Source organism: Coregonus lavaretus, assembly GCF_964263955.1.
Source record: "Coregonus lavaretus genome assembly, chromosome: 10".
NCBI lineage: Eukaryota > Metazoa > Chordata > Actinopteri > Salmoniformes > Salmonidae > Coregonus > Coregonus lavaretus.
This window is the reverse complement of record NC_139997.1, coordinates 17664036-17683161: the sequence shown is the minus strand read 5'-3', so window position 1 is coordinate 17683161 and position 19126 is coordinate 17664036. Positions and strand designations below refer to the sequence as shown.

Here is a 19126-nt window from a genome sequence, read left to right as displayed (position 1 = left end):
GCCAAAAGGGGACATGAGGTGACATACACTATTGTGAGGATGGAAGTCCGATTTGGGACAGAAAACGTTAACATACACCGTGTACTGTCAGAGAGAGAGTCTAAATCCCCAAAAAACGAAGCACAGCAAACTAATTTGGAACTTGAGTATAGAAAACCTTTAACCAAATCGTGACGATGGAAGAGACGAGCACACATTGGAAGACCCCCCAAGGAGTTGACAAACCCCTTTTTTCTTTAAAAATATATATAAGGCCTCCCGAGTGGCGCAGTGGTCTAAGGCACTGCATCGCAGTGCTTGAGGCGTCACTACAGACCCGGATTCGATCCCAGGCTGTGTCACAACCGGCCGTGACCGGGAGTCCCATAGGGCAGCGAACAATTGGCCCAGCGTCGTCCGGGTTTGGCCGGTGGGGCTTTACTTGGCTCATCGTGCTCTAACGACTCCCTGTGGCGGGCCGGGCGCCTGCAGGCTGACTTCAGTCATCAGTTGAACGGTGTTTCCTACGACACATTGGTGCAGCTGGCTTCCGGGTTAAACGGGCGGGTGTTAAGAAGTGCGGTTTGGCGGGTCATGTTTCGGAGGACGCATGACTTGACCGTCGCCTCTCCCGAGTCCGTTGGGGAATTGCAGCGATGAGACAAGATCGCAATTGGATATCACGAAATTGGTGAAAATAAAAGTTATTTAAAAAGAAAAAAAGTATGGGGGCTTTTTGTACAGGAGACGTGTACAGTAGTATTGTACTAGGAGGATGGCGGGAACGCATGTAACGGATAAAACTGGTGCCTCCTTTTGATAATGCCCCAAGGGTTTGTTTTAGTTTTTTTCAATACAATTGGAGTTTACGCCGAAAGAAATACAGCCACAACCTGTAAACACTGCCTGCCGACTATGGGTTATCGCGCCAAGCTTTTTGGGTCTCACAAACAGATCTCTCTGACAAGGCACTGGATACCAATTTGGTTCACTATATCCAGAGTTCCAAATCAATCTGGACCACACATCGTTTGCCCAAAAGTTCTAATCCAATGTGTTTTTTCTTGATAGTTGTTGATTTTTTAAATATGCATTTAATCAGCCCAGTTATAGAAATGTAACCCCCCTTTTTTATTGTTAACAACCCAATTCAGTCTTAACTTGAATCCACTGGCCAGCCAGTCAGTGGGCCATACCCTCGACACCTTACCAGACCCCTGTGAGTCCCTTGATAAGAGGGACCGGCCCTGTGTGGATATGTGTGAAATCAAAGCAGTAAAACTACTGGAAAAGTAAGCCTAGGGGGGACTTCGCCCAGACCCCGGCTAAATCTTCCACCTCTGCACAGCCATTAATCCTGATCACACTGACAATGCACAACTCACACATCACCGTGCCGAGGCACCTACATAGACTGGATGTGGATGGATGCTGACCTGGGATAAGGGTAGTGTTAGTGGGGAGGGGAGATACTGCCCCATGCATTCTGGGGGGGGGGTTGACTAAAGTGCCTGACAATCTTTGGTCTACCAACCCTGCAGGTTGCAATACCACAAGCCATGTCAAAATGCATTTGGAAGAAAGCAAAGAAGAAAACAACGGCACAAGCAGGAGAAGACAGAACGCCATTCCAGGTATTTTCATATTTCAGAATCCCATCGTTTTCATCGTAACTCGTTTCACTTTTTAAAAAATAAATCTCAAAGTTACACAGATATATGTTAACATCTTCTTCATCAAACCCTGAGCAAAGAGAGGAGCCTCCGAGGAGGCAGAACATAAGACTTCATATATTTATGTAAGAAATGTCCGGAATAAGAATTAAAATCAATATGATTATCAGGATATGTGTTTTGCATGCAGACCCTTGAACCCTATGAACCACATGATTTGAAGGCTCTGGATTGGATGTCAGGGTAGGGGGCGGGGGATTGCACTTTAGCGACACGTCGAGGTGCCCGGAGTGTCAAAGTGCACGAGACTACTAGCTCTCTATACTCTGCCTCATACCTCACAACAACGAAATCGACCGTGACCTAGCAACAGACTAAGGGAAATTTCAAAGGTATACCATGGAAATCCCTAAAGCCATCAATGTCACCCTCACCTTCCCAGGCCAAACCCCATCTGTCATGGGCTTACATATCAAATCAATAAAAAACGCTTCAAGATGGGGGCAAATGTCTCTGAAATGTCGATGTCAACCCTATAAGGTTCTCAACAGTGGTTGTTCTGTATTGTGAGGACATTAGTGACGTCGACTTGTGAGGGCACGCAGACTCTGGTCCCAATAATAATAATAATATATTTTAGTTGGAGAACGTGTTTCAAGATAGTCAAGGACATCTTACATTAAAAGTAGGCCTACATAAAATCAAGTGCAGTAAATAAAATAGGGCTCTGGTCAAATGTAGTGCACTATATAGGGAATAGGGTGCCAGTTGGGATGGAACCCATGTGTACATATGGAGAGTCTGGCCTTTAGGCATGTCACTGTGAGCAGCACATCCAGCGAGCGTTTTTAACGCCATGATGGCCTGATTGGCCTCGTTAGGAAATGGTCCTGTGGCCAAATTAACCCTGTGTTCCCTGGACTCTTGAACTGCTGAGTGGAGAGACTGGACACCTGATGCCAGCGACGGCTCGTCTAGACCAGGGGTTCCCAAACTGTGGGGCGCGCACCCTGCGGTCAGCATAATCTTTAGTCTGGCTTTAAACTTAAACTTGAGAGCTGTAATAGTAGAACACACAAGGTGCAATTTCGAAATTGGGTAGTGCATCATCAGTTCCTCTTGTCATGTTAGTCATTGCATACCTTAGAGAGCTATTTATAACTTGGCAGAAATGTCCAGATCAACTAGTCCATGTCAGTTAACGTTTTTTATTCCGTTTTTTAGCTCATATAAGTTGTAATTTTTTAGTCACTCAAATATCACATGAATACACATTAGACATGGCAAAATGTATAGAATTGCACAGAAATTTGCTTTAAAACCGCAAAATGTTATTTGCACCCCCATGACAAAATCTGTAGAATTGCAGGAAATAAGCTTTAAACCTGCAAAATTCTCTCCACCAACAAGAGGGGTGTGAACAGTTTGTGTCATGAACAGTGCTTGTGCCCATAGAAATAGACGTGGCGTGTGCGCGCAGGGGGGCGGGATGTTCCCCAATGCTGGTCTAGACAATGTAAAGTAAGGGTACGAGGAGTGAGCGAGAAAGATGGAGACAGGAAGGGAGAGAGAGAATGACACAAAGAAATAGGGAGGGCAAGAGAGTGAGAGCGCACAATAAGAAGGCCTGCGATGTTTCTGGAAGGAGTTCCGTGGTCGCATCAGTCAGACAGACAGATAGACAATAGACACTTGAGTCGAGGCATATTGATAGAGCTGGACTGAGCTGCGTCGCCTCGCCACTCTTTGCCTCTGCCTCCGGGCCAAACCAGACAAACAAGCCCATCATTTAGCAGCAGCACTCAGCTTCCCTTCCTCCCTTCCCCAGCCTTCTGCCTGCTCTGCCCTGCTCTTGCTCACAGAACAAGCTGTTTGCCAGCCAGCCCACAGTGCACTCATCACTTTGACATGGCGCCGCCGCAGAAGCACCGTGGCCTGGTTTGGTTTCTGGCCCGGTTTGGTTCTGGACTGGAGTGTTTCTCAGCAGAAAACGGCTGAGTCCCCACAATGCAGGGGTCTACAGAGAACAGCAGTGTCCCCACAATGCAACCGTCCCCTAGAAAGGAGAGCAGAGTACCAACAATGCAGTAGTTTCCTAAAGAGAGCAGAGTCCCCACAATGCAGTAGTTTCCTAAAGAGAGCAGAGTCCCCACAATGCTTCAGTTGCCTACAGAGAGAAGTCCCCACAATGCAGTAGTCTCCTTCAGAGGCCAGCAGAGCCCCCAAAATGCAACCTAACATGCAGACAGAACTTCAGGGGACAGAGCAACGTTGACGTAACTGATGCAAAGGTTCATCCTGACCAGGGCCCAATACTTATTCAAATAGCCTAAGACCTGATAACATTGATTAAAAACATAATGATTTGCTCAAGCTAAAATGTGGTTGGCGCATGTAGGTTTGAAACAAAGTTGTTGTTTTGGTCCTCACACAAACACACTTCCCTTTGAGCAGAAATACAGTGTGTGTGTGTGTGTGTGTACACGTAATATTAATGTACCTCTCAGGTGCAGTTTGATGGCTTCAGAATCTACAGAAGCTTCTCATTATCAAGGTTGTCATCATAAAAAACTAGAGCGCATATGGTAATGCATTCTCTAAAAACAAACATATTTAGTTATTATTATCCTGTATTTACAGCCCTATGATTGGTGCTCCATGCTAGCAGCACTGATGCCAACAAGCGTCATTTCCTCGTTGCCACTATAAACACATGCCATGGATGGGCACTCTGGCTAAAATAACCAGCACTTCAATTTACTGGTAAATTAGTAATAATTAACGACACGTTAACGGTGTTTAATTAATTTATACAGAACTATTGCCTTCATATTTTAAGGCTAAGGACGAGTAGGTTAAAGACAACAACATAAAACTCTGGGAAAGTATTCAAGGCCATTTGGGTTGTGTGGACAATATGATAAGATGTATCACATTTAAAGTAACTGGCCAGTGTTTCCAGATATCTATGAAATATGACCTATAATTAATTACAATACGAGTGAAATAGTTGTACTTCCCAAAAAAATGTAATTATGTTAAAAAGCAGCTTTTCTGTGTTGGAATGGTGTGGGCGTACCCCAACAACCGAATGGTGTGGGCGTATAGCAGTCATTAAAAATATTAATGCGAGCAGAACGCTGATTGGCCAGCTCATCTTCCTCAAGAGGATGACATCATCCTCTATGTGGAAATAGCAAGCATTTTTGAAACCGTCTGTAGAGCTGGGCGATATGGACAAAAAGTAATATTGCGATAAATGTAACTATATTGCTCGATAACAAATTTTAACGGACAGTTACTTTACATTAGCGGCAGGGCTCTAGATTTTTTTCCCCCCAGTGCCAAGTAAAACAACTGAGACTACAAAAGTAAGCTATTTCATTTAACATATCCAGGAAACGCATGATTGATATTTTGATGTGTAACCTGTTAAAATAGGATCCAGAATTATCAGATTTATTTTTGTCTCTTCAGAGAATTTGCCGACATCTTTGTGCACATTGGCCTAAAGGCTATATTAATCACCACCTGAGGAAGTGGGAACTCAAAACAGCTAGATTGCTAACTCTAAATATGATAATGTTGCTAGATAGAATAATCAATTGGCATACATGACTATCAGTAAATATAGGCTAATGTCCTACAAAAAAAACTTTCCAGCACTAGGCCTAGGCTACTTTATATAGGCCTATTAACTGCAAATGGCGGGCTCCGCTCATCTCCGCTGCATCAAAACCATACTAATTACAGCCTATTCCGGTTGTAAAGTGATGCCATGAACTCAATATTAAGGAGGTGATAAATACATTATATACTCACAGAAAGCTGTGAGTCTCCTCTCTAACTAGAACAGTAGTTGCTTTGAAAACTGTATTTTTCCCGCAATAGTATTTTGAGCAACTGTCATATGCTTGTGCTTCTCAGAATGCATCTCTCCTCCGCCGTGTGCAGTGGGAGTCAGCAGCCGACAGCGAAACAGGGACAGGCAGATACTTTAATAGCAGGAATCAACATAATGCATAGGCTATTACTGTTGACCAAATAATGGTTTTAGAACAATCTACAGAAACGTTGTGTAGCAAAATGCATCAGTAAGAGGAAGGCAATGTCGGTAATTTTCTGCTTAACATCCCAGCTCTAGATACAATTTTGAGGTGGGGTTATTGAAGGGTTTTTTCTCCAATTTATGCTTTGGCCACAAATACGACTATAGGATGAGTCAACAGCATTATTTGGGTATGAGTGAAAGTAGAATACATGAAATGAGTGTATTGCCACCATCAAGCATTTTTTATTCTATTCAACAATCTTCTGTTTGAAAATAGAGTATAATTTTGGAGCAGGGCCGCATGCAGCTGTGTAATCATCCTGCTCCAGCATCATGCTAGGAACTTTACTGTTTTTATATCTAAACATCAGGTTAATCTCTACTACATGGGGTTTTAAATTGTCCTTGCCGTTTTCAACCCCGTCCATTTTATTACTCCAACTGGCACCTTGTGGGTGGTCCATGGCGGGCACCATGTGACCTTAAAGGGATGCCCAGTGGTATACAAGCCCCTCCCACGTGGCCCCCAGACCCCGTTGCCAGAGGGCAGCATTGACCTAACAGAAGCACCCCACCACTCCCACCCCGCAAACTTGACCTCGAGTGACCGTAAAGTCTTGTCTCCACCCATTAAAAGCAGCTTTAGCGGTTGCTGTGGCAATCGAGCTGAACCCGGGACTAAACGAGCAATCCCATTCCTTCTAATGCTGCTGCAGCGCTCCCAGAGAAGTCCTGTGTGTGTAAACATACGGACAAAGCTTTTGCTAAGCCGCCCCCTTTAGGCAGGGAGGACACAGCACAAAATATAGAGAGAGGCTCCTAGCTTGTGATGCCCCACCCTGTGTGACACTGAGGGGCGGGGCTTAAAGACTTAATGTAAACAGACGCAGCAGGGCAGCAGTACAGCACACAGAATAATAATAATAATAATATGCCATTTAGCAGATGCTTTTATCCAAAGCGAATTACAGTCATGCGTGCATACATTTTTGTGTATGGGTGGTCCCGGGGATCGAACCCACTACCTTGGCGTTACAAGCGCCGTGCTCTACCAGCTGAGCTACAGAGGGCCACAGCATAGCTGTTGGGAATCCTGTTGGGCCGTAAACAACAAAGGAGGAGGACTGGAGTGCTGCAGGCGTGCCGATTGGCCAGCGGCGGCGGCCACGGAGAATGAGGAAACAGGACAATGGGAGGCGCTGAGGTGGATAAAGGAGGGTGGAGTTCCAAAATCCAATCACATTAAATGGGTTTTTGTGTAGCTATGCTGGTGCAAACATTTATTTTTCATTTTCTCCTTCAAATGTAGATGAGGTGACACCCGTACCTATCTTAGTTTGTAAACACCCCCTCCCATCCCTCCAGCCCTTGTCCCACCACCCAGCCTTGTCACTATTTCTATCTGAAATGCCAAGTCCCCTTCTCCGCTTCTCCTCCTCTCCCGCCGGCGGTCTTTTAAAGATGAGGACTGGGTGGGTGGACAAACACTTCATAAAATGGGACTCTTCAGAACTTGACACATAAAAATCATTGACAAACAAAATAATTCAACTAATTCTACAGACACATTCATCTACACTGTAACCGATCCTCCAATCAGCAGAGCTAGTAATAGATGAAGGGGAGGGGCCGGGGGAGTGTCTCAGCACCACCCCCCCCCCCTCCGAAAAAAGCCAGGAGCTCCATTCTCTGTCTTCTTCATATCTTTTAGGGAAACTCCAGTGTAGCACTCCAAATATAACCCCTGTCCAATCCCTCTAATCCAAGCAGAGGGGTGTGGGGGGTAGGGGTAAAAACCCCAATGAAGAGCTAAAAGAGTAGAGCTTGGATGGGCATGGGGTGGAGCGATCAGTAGTATTGAAGCAAAGGGGAGGAGGGGGTGGGGGCTCAGGGGGAGGAGGAGCAGTAGCAGTACTAGTGTAATCATAGTAGTAACGATAGTAGTAGTAGAAGTAGTAGTAGTATTTTTGGGGAGACTGTGGTAAGTAGCCGTAGTGCTTTTGCAGTGGTAGTAGTAAGTAGTAGTCGATGGTGGTTCGTTTTTGTGTGACTCGAGCACATATAGAGTAGAGAGAACCGAGAAAGAACAGAGAGAGTGCGATGGTGACAGAGTGAGCTCTCCAGCTCTAATGATTTCCCTTGGGTTGGTTGTCCGTGAGGGAGGGGGGGCTAGGTGAGGGAGGGGGGGAGGAGTCCTGGCTGCCGGCGGCGGCGGTGGAGTGACACTGGCGCTGGTAGAGCCGCCAGCCCTTGCGGCAGAGCAGCACGAACCAGTAGACCTGTGGTGCCAGGATGCACAGGTTGCCCAGGTTGACCAACAGTGTCAGGTGGAAGGGCACGCCGTAGACGGGGATGCCGTAGTGGCGGCCATACACCCAGTACATGTAGGGAAAGAGGGCGATTCGACACAGGAAGAAGCTGAGCAGCACCATGCCCCCATTGGCCTTGTGGACCCAGCAGTCCTGCAGACCCAGCTGTGAGAAACAAGAGGAGAGGAGGATGGGGGGAGGGGGGGGGATGTGTTGGGAGAATATTGAAAGGAGACAAAGAGGGAGAAAACAGGTCATTATATGGTCGAACAGTCTTGAAATTCTAAGTGAGCATAAAACTGGGCTGGAATCCCTGGGCCTGTTCGATTACTTTGAAAATACATTCTTCCTTCCTTCTTCCTTTCCATGATGCAATCACTGATCTGACACGACTGGACTGGTGAAAGCTATGAAGTGGTACCCATGCATCATGGTAGATTAGTTGATAGATACACCATTACAGGAAGGGAAAGAGGCATTCTAACAGTGCCCATGTGTGGTCTTGTGTGGCGTGACAGTGGCTCTGCAGTACCCGGCCAGTCCACCAGAGGACACTGAGTAAGAGAGCAGAGCATGGCCCTACTGAATAAAGAGCCAGAAGTCAGCAGAAAGTGAGCTGGAGACCAAGCAGGCTGCCTGCTCACTGCTCTTAGCTCTTTTAGTGATACACACATACACATTATACCAGGAATGTTTATTTAGTGAGAAGCTGTATGGATACAAGTACATACAGGTAACTGCGAAAATAAAGGAAACACCAACATAAAAGTGTCTTAAGAGGGCGTGGGGCCACCATGAGCCACCAAAGCTGCCAGAACAGCTTCAACACGCCTTGGCATAGATTCTACAAGTATCTGGAACTCTATTGGAGGGATGCAACACCATTCTACCACAAGAAATTCCATCATTAGGTGTTTTGTTGATGGTGGTGGAAAACGCTGTCTCAGGCGCCGCTGAATCTCAATTGGGTTGAGATCCGATGACAGACACACACCCTTTGAACCCCCTACGCTCCTTTGGGACCCCTCTTTCAAAGTCACTAAGATCACTTCTAGCCTGGTAGCCAAAATAATGGGCAACTGGGAATTTCTATACATGACCCTAAGCATAATGGTGTGTTTTAATTGCTTAATTAACCACAACTGTGTGCAAGCACCTCCTTTCAATATACTTTGTATCCCTCATTTACTCAAGCGTTTCCTTTATTTTTGGCAGTTACCTGTATATACATTGATAGGTGGAGATATTGGTATCAGGGTTTCCGTTAGGAAAATGTGGCGCCGGACATTTGACCAGCAGCATTTTAATTTACCGGACCCATATGCATAGGGTGCGTAACCTGATTAGGGCGTCCACCCATTGGTGCTCAGAATGACAGAAATCACATTTAGATTATGGTAATTCATATTAACAGAACATACAAGTTGGGGATGCAACGATTCTTACCTAATTCTGATGTGCACTTTGAAGATATTTTCCTCAGCCAACAAGACAAGTAATGAACAGCAAAAGTACTAGCCTATGAGAGTCTACTATCCCCAATAGTAGAAAAGTTTACCTATTCTATTGGTCAGCTTGTCGATAAAGAAATAGCCTATTCCTAACACTCTGGGACAGTTGTAGGATGATAGGTCCCAGATTCATACAACCAGTAGGCTACAATATGATTTGTTAAGCAATGAGTCTGATGCAACAGAATGTTTAGCTTTCTACTGTATGTTGATGAACTATTATTTCTTCACATTATTTTTAATTTTAATTTAATATGCCATTTAGCAGACGCTTTTATCCAAAGCGACTTACAGTCATGCGTGCATACATTTTTTTTTTGTGTATGGGTGGTCCCGGGGATCGAACCCACTACCTTGGCGTTACAAGCGCCGTGCTCTACCAGCTGAGCTACAGAGTGCTCAGCACTGTGCACAAGGCATTAGGCTACGTCCGAAAGTTTGTTCCATAATGTAATTAGTGGGAAAACACTGTTGTCTAAAGTGCATCGCACATGCGAGCGGTTTCATTTGACAGAGATTGAAATATCTGTAATTTTTTAAGAGGGGAGAGCTAATATGCAACAACTAGCACGGGTTGCTAATATGACTAGGATTGTGCCTTTGGCTACTGGACAATGTAAGAAAGTTGATATGAAATATTTGCGTCCACGGATATGGCCTGATTTTGGCTAGGCTACTTTGAAGCAAGGTAAGACATGCCTCAATATGTAGTAAAACGTTCAGGTTTCAAACAATTATGTATACATGTTTTCAAAATGTTTACTGCCTCCAGCTCATTGCAAAGTGGTGTGTGACATGCTGATGAAGCCTGCCTTCCGTTGCCTATGCATTTTCATTATGAGATGCTGTAGCAGCAGCTCTCGCGCTGTCTGACCGATTTTCCACTCAATTAATTCATTCCACTCAATTATGCAAATTAACCCATAGACCGATAAGCATGACCAGTCAAATGTATTTCCATCGACTGGTATTTCCATCAATGAATAGGCTATAAAGCATTACTTCGCAATGGGATTTTTTCTTCTCCCGGACAATTGGCCGGTGCAAATGTTACTTAGTTGACTTTTCTCTTTAAAAAGAATTATCGGCCAAAAGCCGGCTATTACAGGCTAACGGAAACCTTGGTGTGTATACATGGTTGTTATAAGTGGCGATTAGGGTGTTCTAATGTGTGTGTGTGTGTGTGTGTCTCTCTCTCTCACCTGGATGAGGATCTTCCCTAAGGAGACGAAGGGCGTGCTGAGCTCTGTGAGGAACAGGCATCCGATGAAGTAATCGCCCTGGTCCCTCCTGAAGAACTGAAAGGCACAGGGAGGGAGACGGCACACAGTTACTACAATCTGAAACAAGACCATACCGCCACACACCCACACAAAGAGAACCGTCACACACACAGGAACACCCACCCACCCAAAACGACCCTCAGTACTTTAGTACAGAAAGGCTGTGTAAGCAAATGGATTGTTCCTAGGTCTGCACATACAAAAACAGGAGTCAGGACCCGGCTCAATAACACCAACATGGCCACAAACCAACTTGGCCAACAGAGGACAAACCAGGCCCAGGGTCAGGTTCATCAGGCACCAAACAGAAGAAAATTAACTGAAACTGGGAGGAACTACCTGAACTTTTCCAACAAGAAACACTCACATTTCGTGGCAAAAGCTTTCCGTTGCGTGCACTAATGAACACGACCCAGACTTATGCCATAAGCCCAGACGTTAAGGTAATGTAAGAGAATAGATCACGATGAGTAAATTAGTAAATGTATGGAGGATCATTGATGTAAGCTGCAATAGGGAGGATGCCAAACCGAGAGGGCTCTGTGTGTGTTGTGATGATGAATAAACCAGTAGTGTGTGGGGCCCAGACACCAGCTCTGCCATCTGCCCAATGGAAGAATTACCAGCAGCACAAACTACTGCCATGTAACACTACACCTACCTACCCCCTGTACCTGGCTGCTGGACCCGGCCTCTGTGTGTGTGTTACCTGACTGTGTGGGAGGGGAACGAAGCAGGGAGCAAGGGAGGAGGAGATGAGAGGAGGATCACAGCAGCTGGAGCCTGAATAATGGAGGTGTAGTGTAAGGTGATCTCATATCACCATTGAAAGCCGCTGAAAACTAAGATGCCAGGTTTCCAATGCACTTGGCCTCCTCTCTACATGAAATGGACGCTAATGCGACACTTGTGTGTATAGGTCAGGGTTTCCTTTGGCCAATAACAAAATGAAAAGCCTATAAATAAATCTGTTGCCGGCCAGAACGACCGGCAGAAAATAAATCCCAAACAAACGAATGCTTTTTATTCATTGATGGAAATACCAGTTGATGTAAATACATTTGACCTTCATGCTTATCGGTACATATAATTTGCATAATGTAGTGGAATTACATTTCGTTAGTCATCATGTATCTTATTTATTAAACAACTATCACACTAGCACAGCATATTTTGAGCGGGATTTCTCCTGCAGCTCCTCAGCTGGTTGCTGCTGGAGTAAAACGTGCTTTTAAAAGCCCATTAATTACGCAACAATTCTAAATGCAACTGCGTGCTGAAAACTGTTTTGGTGCAAAATTAAAAAGAGCTATTATTGTTATTTCTCAACTTGTAATTAAAGCTAGCCTCCCATTCAAGTGCAGGCAACAGGCTATCAGTGAGTCACCCACCACTTCACAATGTGAGCTGGAGGCAGTATGCAATTTGAAAACATACTTAATTTTTAAATTAGAATTTATCCTACCATTTCTACCATTCTGCGTGCCAGTTATGCTTTTCATTCTGCGTGACAGTTATGCTTGTAATTAAAATGATAAAAATCTTAAAGTCAACTAATGCGAGATCACCAGCCTCTGCCATAGGGACACATTGATAAACCGTCATCCATTGGCGGCTATAGAAATGAGCGCATGGAACTCATAGCCTATAGGCCAATGTAGCAGTAGGCCTAGAACTTCCACTGCTTATTCACATTGAGGATAGGTGATTAGAGGGGGAGATTGTTGGAAAGATTGTTCAAATAGTTTACTATGAGGAATTATAGTTTAAATATTATCATTCGCAATAGATCTTAACCCATAAGAGTCTAAGCCCCTGGGGTTCTACTAAGCTATATTGAATTGTTTTAAGAAGGTCATACCAAGGATCATTTAGCTATTTGATTTTGAGTATAAAAAAATATATTTAAAAAATATTTGATGAAAAAACATTTTTGGCATTACTGCTATTAGCCCATACAAATGCATTGAACAATAGATTCACTACAAAAAACAACAGATAGTCCCCAAAAAATATCAAAAGGAAGTTTGTTCTGAAGTGTCACTTCTGTATCTGAGAGGTATACGAAAGATCAGGAAACATACATACATACACTCTACCATTCAAAAGTTAGGACACACCTACTCATTCAAGGGTTTTTCTTTATTCTTACTATTTTCTACATTGTAGAATAGTAGTGAAGACATCAACACTATGAAATAGCACATATGGAATCATGTAGTAACCAAAACAGTGTTAAACAAATCAAAATAGATTTTTGATTCTTCAAAGTAGCCACCCTTTGCCTTGATGACAACTTTGCACACTCTTGGCATTCTCTCAACTAGCTTCACCTGGAATGCTTTTCCAATAGTCTTGAAGGAGTTCCCACATATGCTGAGCACTTGTTGGCTGCTTTTCCTTCACTCTGCGGTCCGACTCATCCCAAACCATCACAATTTGGTTGAGGTCGGGGGATTGTGGAGGCCAGGTCATCTGATGCAGCACTCTATCACTCTCCTTCTTGGTAAAATAGCCCTTACAGTCTGGAAGTGTGTTGGGTCATTGTCCTGTTGAAAAACAATTGATATTCCCACTAAGCCCAAACCAGATGGGATGGCGTATCGCTGCAGAATGCTGTGGTAGCCATGCTGGTTAAGTGTGCCTTGAACTCTAAATAAATCATAGACAGTGTCACCAGCAAAGCACCCCCACAGCATAACACCTCCTCCTCCATGCTTTACGGTGGGAAATACACATGCAGAGATCATCCGTTCACCCACACTGAACACACGGCTGTTGGAACCAAAAATCTCAAATTTGGACTCCAGACCAAAGGACAAATTTCCACCGGTCTAATGTCCATTACTCGTGTTTCTTGGCCCAAGCAAGTCTCCTCTTCTTATTGGTGTCCTTTAGTAGTGGTTTCTTTGCAGCAATTCGACCATGAAGGCCTGATTCACGCAGTCTCCTCTGAACAGTTGATGTTGAGATGTGTCTGTTACTTGAACTCTGTGAAGCATTTATTTGGCCTGCAATTTCTGAGGCTAACTTATCCTCTGCAGCAGAGGTAACTCTGGGTCTTCCATTCCTGTGGCGGTCCTCATGAGAGCCAGTTTCATCATAGTGCTTGATGGTTTTTGTGAAATATTCCGTATTGACTGACCTTCTTGTCTTAAAGTAATGATGGACTGTCATTTCTCTTTGCTTATTTGAGCTGTTCTTGCCATAATATGTACTTGGTCTTTTACCAAATAGGGCTATCTTCTGTATACCCACATAACAGATTTTCTCAAATGCATTAAGAAGGAAAGAAATTCCACAAATGAACTTTTAAGAAGGCACACCTGTTAATTGAAATGCATTCCAGGTGACTACCTCATGAAGCTGGTTGAGAGAATGCCAAGATTGTGCAAAGCTGTCATCACGGCAAAGGGTGGCTATTTGAAGAATCTCAAATCTCAAATATATTTTGATTTGTTTAACACTTTTTTGGTTACTACATGATTCGATATGTGTTATTTCATAGTTTTGATGTATTCACTATTATTCTACAATGTAGAAAATTGTAAAAATAAAGAAAAACCCTTGAATGAGTAGGTGTTCTAAAACCTTTGACCGGTAGTGTATATATATATTTTACATGTATTTAACCCTATTAAACAGTCTCCATATATACTGTACTTCCATACATTCTTTCAACTGGTACCGGAGGATCTTCAGACGAGTCTTGAGAGGCCTGTTGGCGTCCTAGAGCAAAACAACCGACATGAACATGTATGTGAGAGTCTCACCTTTGCACAGAGGGGTCATATTAGTGGCCCAAGCGGTTAGGACGCTACAGACAGAAGTTGGCAGATTGGCAATACCGACTTCAGACAAGTCTTCTGACATTTGTGGAGAACACCATCGTGTTCGTGAGAGTAATCTTTCCATAGAGGGGTCATATTTTTTTTAGGCCAAACCATTTGGACGCTACAGATGATTTTGTGAGAAGACCGATTTTCGGGATGTCTCATGGTTTGACAAACACCGCTCTAGCTCTGTCACCTTTCACTGCAGATGCAGAAGTGCAACATAGAAAAACAGACATCTCTATCTTAAATTGACAGATTCTCATGGGGATTTTCTTATGCTAATTAGATTTCCGCGCTCCCTCAACATTATCAGGACAGAGGAAAACAGACACATGCTCATTGCTCACATGGAGCACTCCAAAACAAAATAAATCTCGTAAATGATGGTTATGAAATAAACCAAAAAACTTGTTTCTCACAAGTGTAGCAGGTTGTAAACTCTGCAAACAACGTTTCCACTCCGAGAATGAGAACAGTAAATGACTAATTATTACATGCATTAACAGAAATTTATGTAACCAAATAACGGAGATTAATGCTACATTTACTACTGGTGACATATGTAATGGGGAATTGATCAAAAATGTAAGGGCAAACAATTCACACAATGAAACAATGAATGCGCAAGAATTGGCAGGAGACAGCCCAGCCATTCTGGAGAGAGATTCGCCTAGCCTATATCTTCCCCACACACCCCTCCCCTTCTTGTCTCAACATTTCAAATTATTCTCAAGACACTATCTTCACACATATTTTAGATGCTTTTCACTGACAGCCGCAACTCAATAATCAGCTAGGCCTATTGCCACGCACGCTGCCCAAATTGTGGGCTAATGATCCTCGATTCCTCTGTGGCTAAGTCATACTTTCTGGTGAAGTATTTTGAATGTATTTATTTATTTCTGTATAGACAGGAGTAATTATATACTTCCCTATTGGACCCACCACTATGCCATTTCTCTCCTGTTCTATTGGTTTTCATATCAACTTTATTTCATGTCCAGAAGCCGAAGGCAAAATCCTAGTCATATTAGCAACCTACAGTGGGGAAAAAAAGTATTTAGTCAGCCACCAATTGTGCAAGTTCTCCCACTTAAAAAGATGAGAGAGGCCTGTAATTTTCATCATAGGTACACGTCAACTATGACAGACAAATTGAGAAAAAATAATCCAGAAAATCACATTGTAGGATTTTTAATGAATTTATTTGCGAATTATGGTGGAAAATAAGTATTTGGTCACCTACAAACAAGCAAGATTTCTGTCTCTCACAGACCTGTAACTTCTTCTTTAAGAGGCTCCTCTGTCCTCCACTCGTTACCTGTATTAATGGCACCTGTTTGAACTTGTTATCACTATAAAAGACACCTGTCCACAACCTCAAACAGTCACACTCCAAACTCCACTATGGCCAAGACCAAAGAGCTGTCAAAGGACACCAGAAACAAAAATTGTAGACCTGCACCAGGCTGGGAAGACTGAATCTGCAATAGGTAAGCAGCTTGGTTTGAAGAAATCAACTGTGGGAGCAATTATTAGGAAATGGAAGACATACAAGACCACTGATAATCTCCCTTGATCTGGGGCTCCACGCAAGATCTCACCCCGTGGGGTCAAAATGATCACAAGAACAGTGAGCAAAAATCCCAGAACCACACGGGGGGACCTAGTGAATGACCTGCAGAGAGCTGGGACCAAAGTAACAAAGCCTACCATCAGTAACATACTACGCCGCCAGGGACTCAAATCCTGCAGTGCCAGACATGTCCCCCTGCTTAAGCCAGTACATGTCCAGGCTCGTCTGAAGTTTGCTAGAGTGCATTTGGATGATCCAGAAGAGGATTGGGAGAATGTCATATGGTCAGATGAAACCAAAATAGAACTTTTTGGTCAAAACTCAACTCGTCGTGTTTGGAGGACAAAGAATGCTGAGTTGCATCCAAAGAACACCATACCTACTGTGAAGCATGGGGGTGTAAACATCATGCTTTGGGGCTGTTTTTCTGCAAAGGGACCAGGACGACTGATCCGTGTAAAGGAAAGAATGAATGGGGCCATGTATCGTGAGATTTTGAGTGAAAACCTCCTTCCATCAGCAAGGGCATTGAAGATGAAACGTGGCTGGGTCTTTCAGCATGACAATGATCCCAAACACACCGCCCGGGCAACGAAGGAGTGGCTTCGTAAGAAGCATTTCAAGGTCCTGGAGTGGCCTAGCCAGTCTCCAGATCTCAACCCCATAGAAAATCTTTGGAGGGAGTTGAAAGTCTGTGTTGCCCAGCGACAGCCCCAAAACATCACTGCTCTAGAGGAGATCTGCATGGAGGAATGGGCCAAAATACCAGCAACAGTGTGTGAAAACCTTGTGAAGACTTACAGAAAACGTTTGACCTGTGTCATTGCCAACAAAGGGTATATAACAAAGTATTGAGAAACTTTTGTTATTGACCAAATACTTATTTTCCACCATAATTTGCAAATAAATTCATAAAAAATCCTACAATGTGATTTTCTGGATTTTTTTTCCTAATTTTGTCTGTCATAGTTGACGTGTACCTATGATGAAAATTACAGGCCTCTCTCATCTTTTTAAGTGGGAGAACTTGCACAATTGGTGGCTGACTAAATACTTTTTTCCCCCACTGTATCCTAGTTGTTGCATCTTTAGATTCCCCCTCTTTCTAAGTTTCTAACAGAGATTTTCATCTCTATCACATATGAAACCGCTATCAGGTGTGCTGTTTAGAATGGTGTTTTCCTGCAAATTGCATTTTGGCAAATGTTTGAAAATGACGTTTTATTGGCTGCTTCATTACATGAGTTGAATGTTCTGTTAAGATGCATTACCATAATCTAATTGTGATTTCTGTCATTCTGAGCACCATGGGTTATGCACCCAATGCATATTGGTCCGGTAAATTTCTAAAATGGCCGGTAAATTTAAATCTTCCCGGTCATATTACCATAATTGTCTGGCGCCACATTTTCCTAACGGAAACCCTGGTGTAGGTGTGAGGTGTGTTCGCTCTCGATTATTGTCATTATACACTCATCTGTCATTATGTGGATATTAGCTAGTGTTCTTGACTGAAAATGCAGTTGACGGGAAGACAATGTAATGAAAACTAATAGGAGAGGAACATTTCAGCTAGTCGGTCTTCACACAGGTCTCTTTCACACACTCTCTGCCTCGTTCCATTTTCAAAGCACTTGCCAAATAGGGTTAGTGCAATCTCTCTCCCTCTTAGCCTCGCCTCCCTCTCTATCACTCCCCACTCATCCTTTTTCTCTTCCCCTCTATCCACCCTCCCCCGTTCCCTCCCTCTCAATGTCAGGCAGCAGAATGGTCAGCAGGGCATCTCCCTCCTCCCTCCCTTCCATCTCTCCTTCCTTTCCCTCTCTGTTCTCTCTCACCACAGTGATTGACAGCACAATGGTCAGAAGGGCCATATCACTATCACTCTCCCCTTCTTCTCTCCCCCTTTCCTCTCCCTCTCATCGGTGACAGGCAGCAGAATGGTCAGCAGGGCATCCAAAACCTGCCAATTTTTCCTGGTCAAAAGTACTGTCAGCCCATGGTAGTGTGTGTGCGTTGCTACTGACCAGGGTGACGGGCAGAGGCAAGGACAAGAGAGGCATGAGACTGAGGTGCGAGAGTCAGTGTGTGTGTGTGTGTGTGTGTGTGTGTGTGTGTGTGTGTGTGTGTGTGTTAGTTACTGACCAGGGTGACGGGCAGCAGGATGGTGAGCAGCGCGATGTGGTGGAGCACCAGCAGGAACTCGCGGCGGACAAACGAGTTGACCGTGGTCAACGAGTGCTCCTTATACTCCTCGTGGCCCTTGACCCGGAAGCGGTAGTAGTGGCTGAGGTACATGGCGTAGATATCGTATGTCATGTAGGGCACGCCGTACCAGATGACAAAGTAGGTGGCCAGCCAGTACCTGAGAGAAAGGGAGGGAAACGGGGGGGTTGTTCATTATTCCACACAAGTTTGCTAATGAAAACAAGAGTTTCTTATTGGACAAGTTCAGTGAGTAGCTAAGTGGGCAAGGACGTGGGTTCAATTCCCACAGGGATCACATACATACACCAAATGTATACAGTGCATTCATTGTACTGTATGTCACTTCGAATAAAAGTGTCCAGTGTTTGTGGCATAAATTATTTAATAACATTACCTTTAGCTAAATGTGGGAATGTAAAAATGTGGAGAGGGTGAAACGCATAACACGCACGCACACACACACCTAGTTCAATTAGCCCAGTTGATTAGAGCACATTAGTTGTCACTAACCCCCTGCTGGTCCCGCCCATGACGACAGTGAGTCTATCAGTTACACCTGAGATTACAGTCAGTTAGACCTATGTGGTCCTCTGTAGCTCAGCTGGTAGAGCACGGCGCTTGTAACGCCAAGGTAGTGGGTTCGATCCCCGGGACCACCCATACACAAAAATGTATGCACGCATGACTGTAAGTCGCTTTG

General features: G+C 44.1%; 1 protein-coding gene across 1 annotated transcript in view; it reads right to left on the bottom strand.

The window, feature by feature from the left end:
* Positions 1 to 7829: 7829 nt before the first annotated feature.
* Positions 7830 to 19126, bottom strand: part of LOC311135577 (ceramide synthase-like) — a gene marked incomplete at both ends in the record, with an annotated part of 37438 nt that continues 26141 nt past the window's right edge. The window contains 3 exons of the mRNA XM_084169587.1: positions 7830 to 8177; positions 10726 to 10821; positions 18364 to 18583. Of these exons, the coding sequence (XP_084025713.1) occupies positions 7830 to 8177; positions 10726 to 10821; positions 18364 to 18583 (664 nt within the window). The remainder of the gene's footprint in view (positions 8178 to 10725; positions 10822 to 18363; positions 18584 to 19126) is intronic.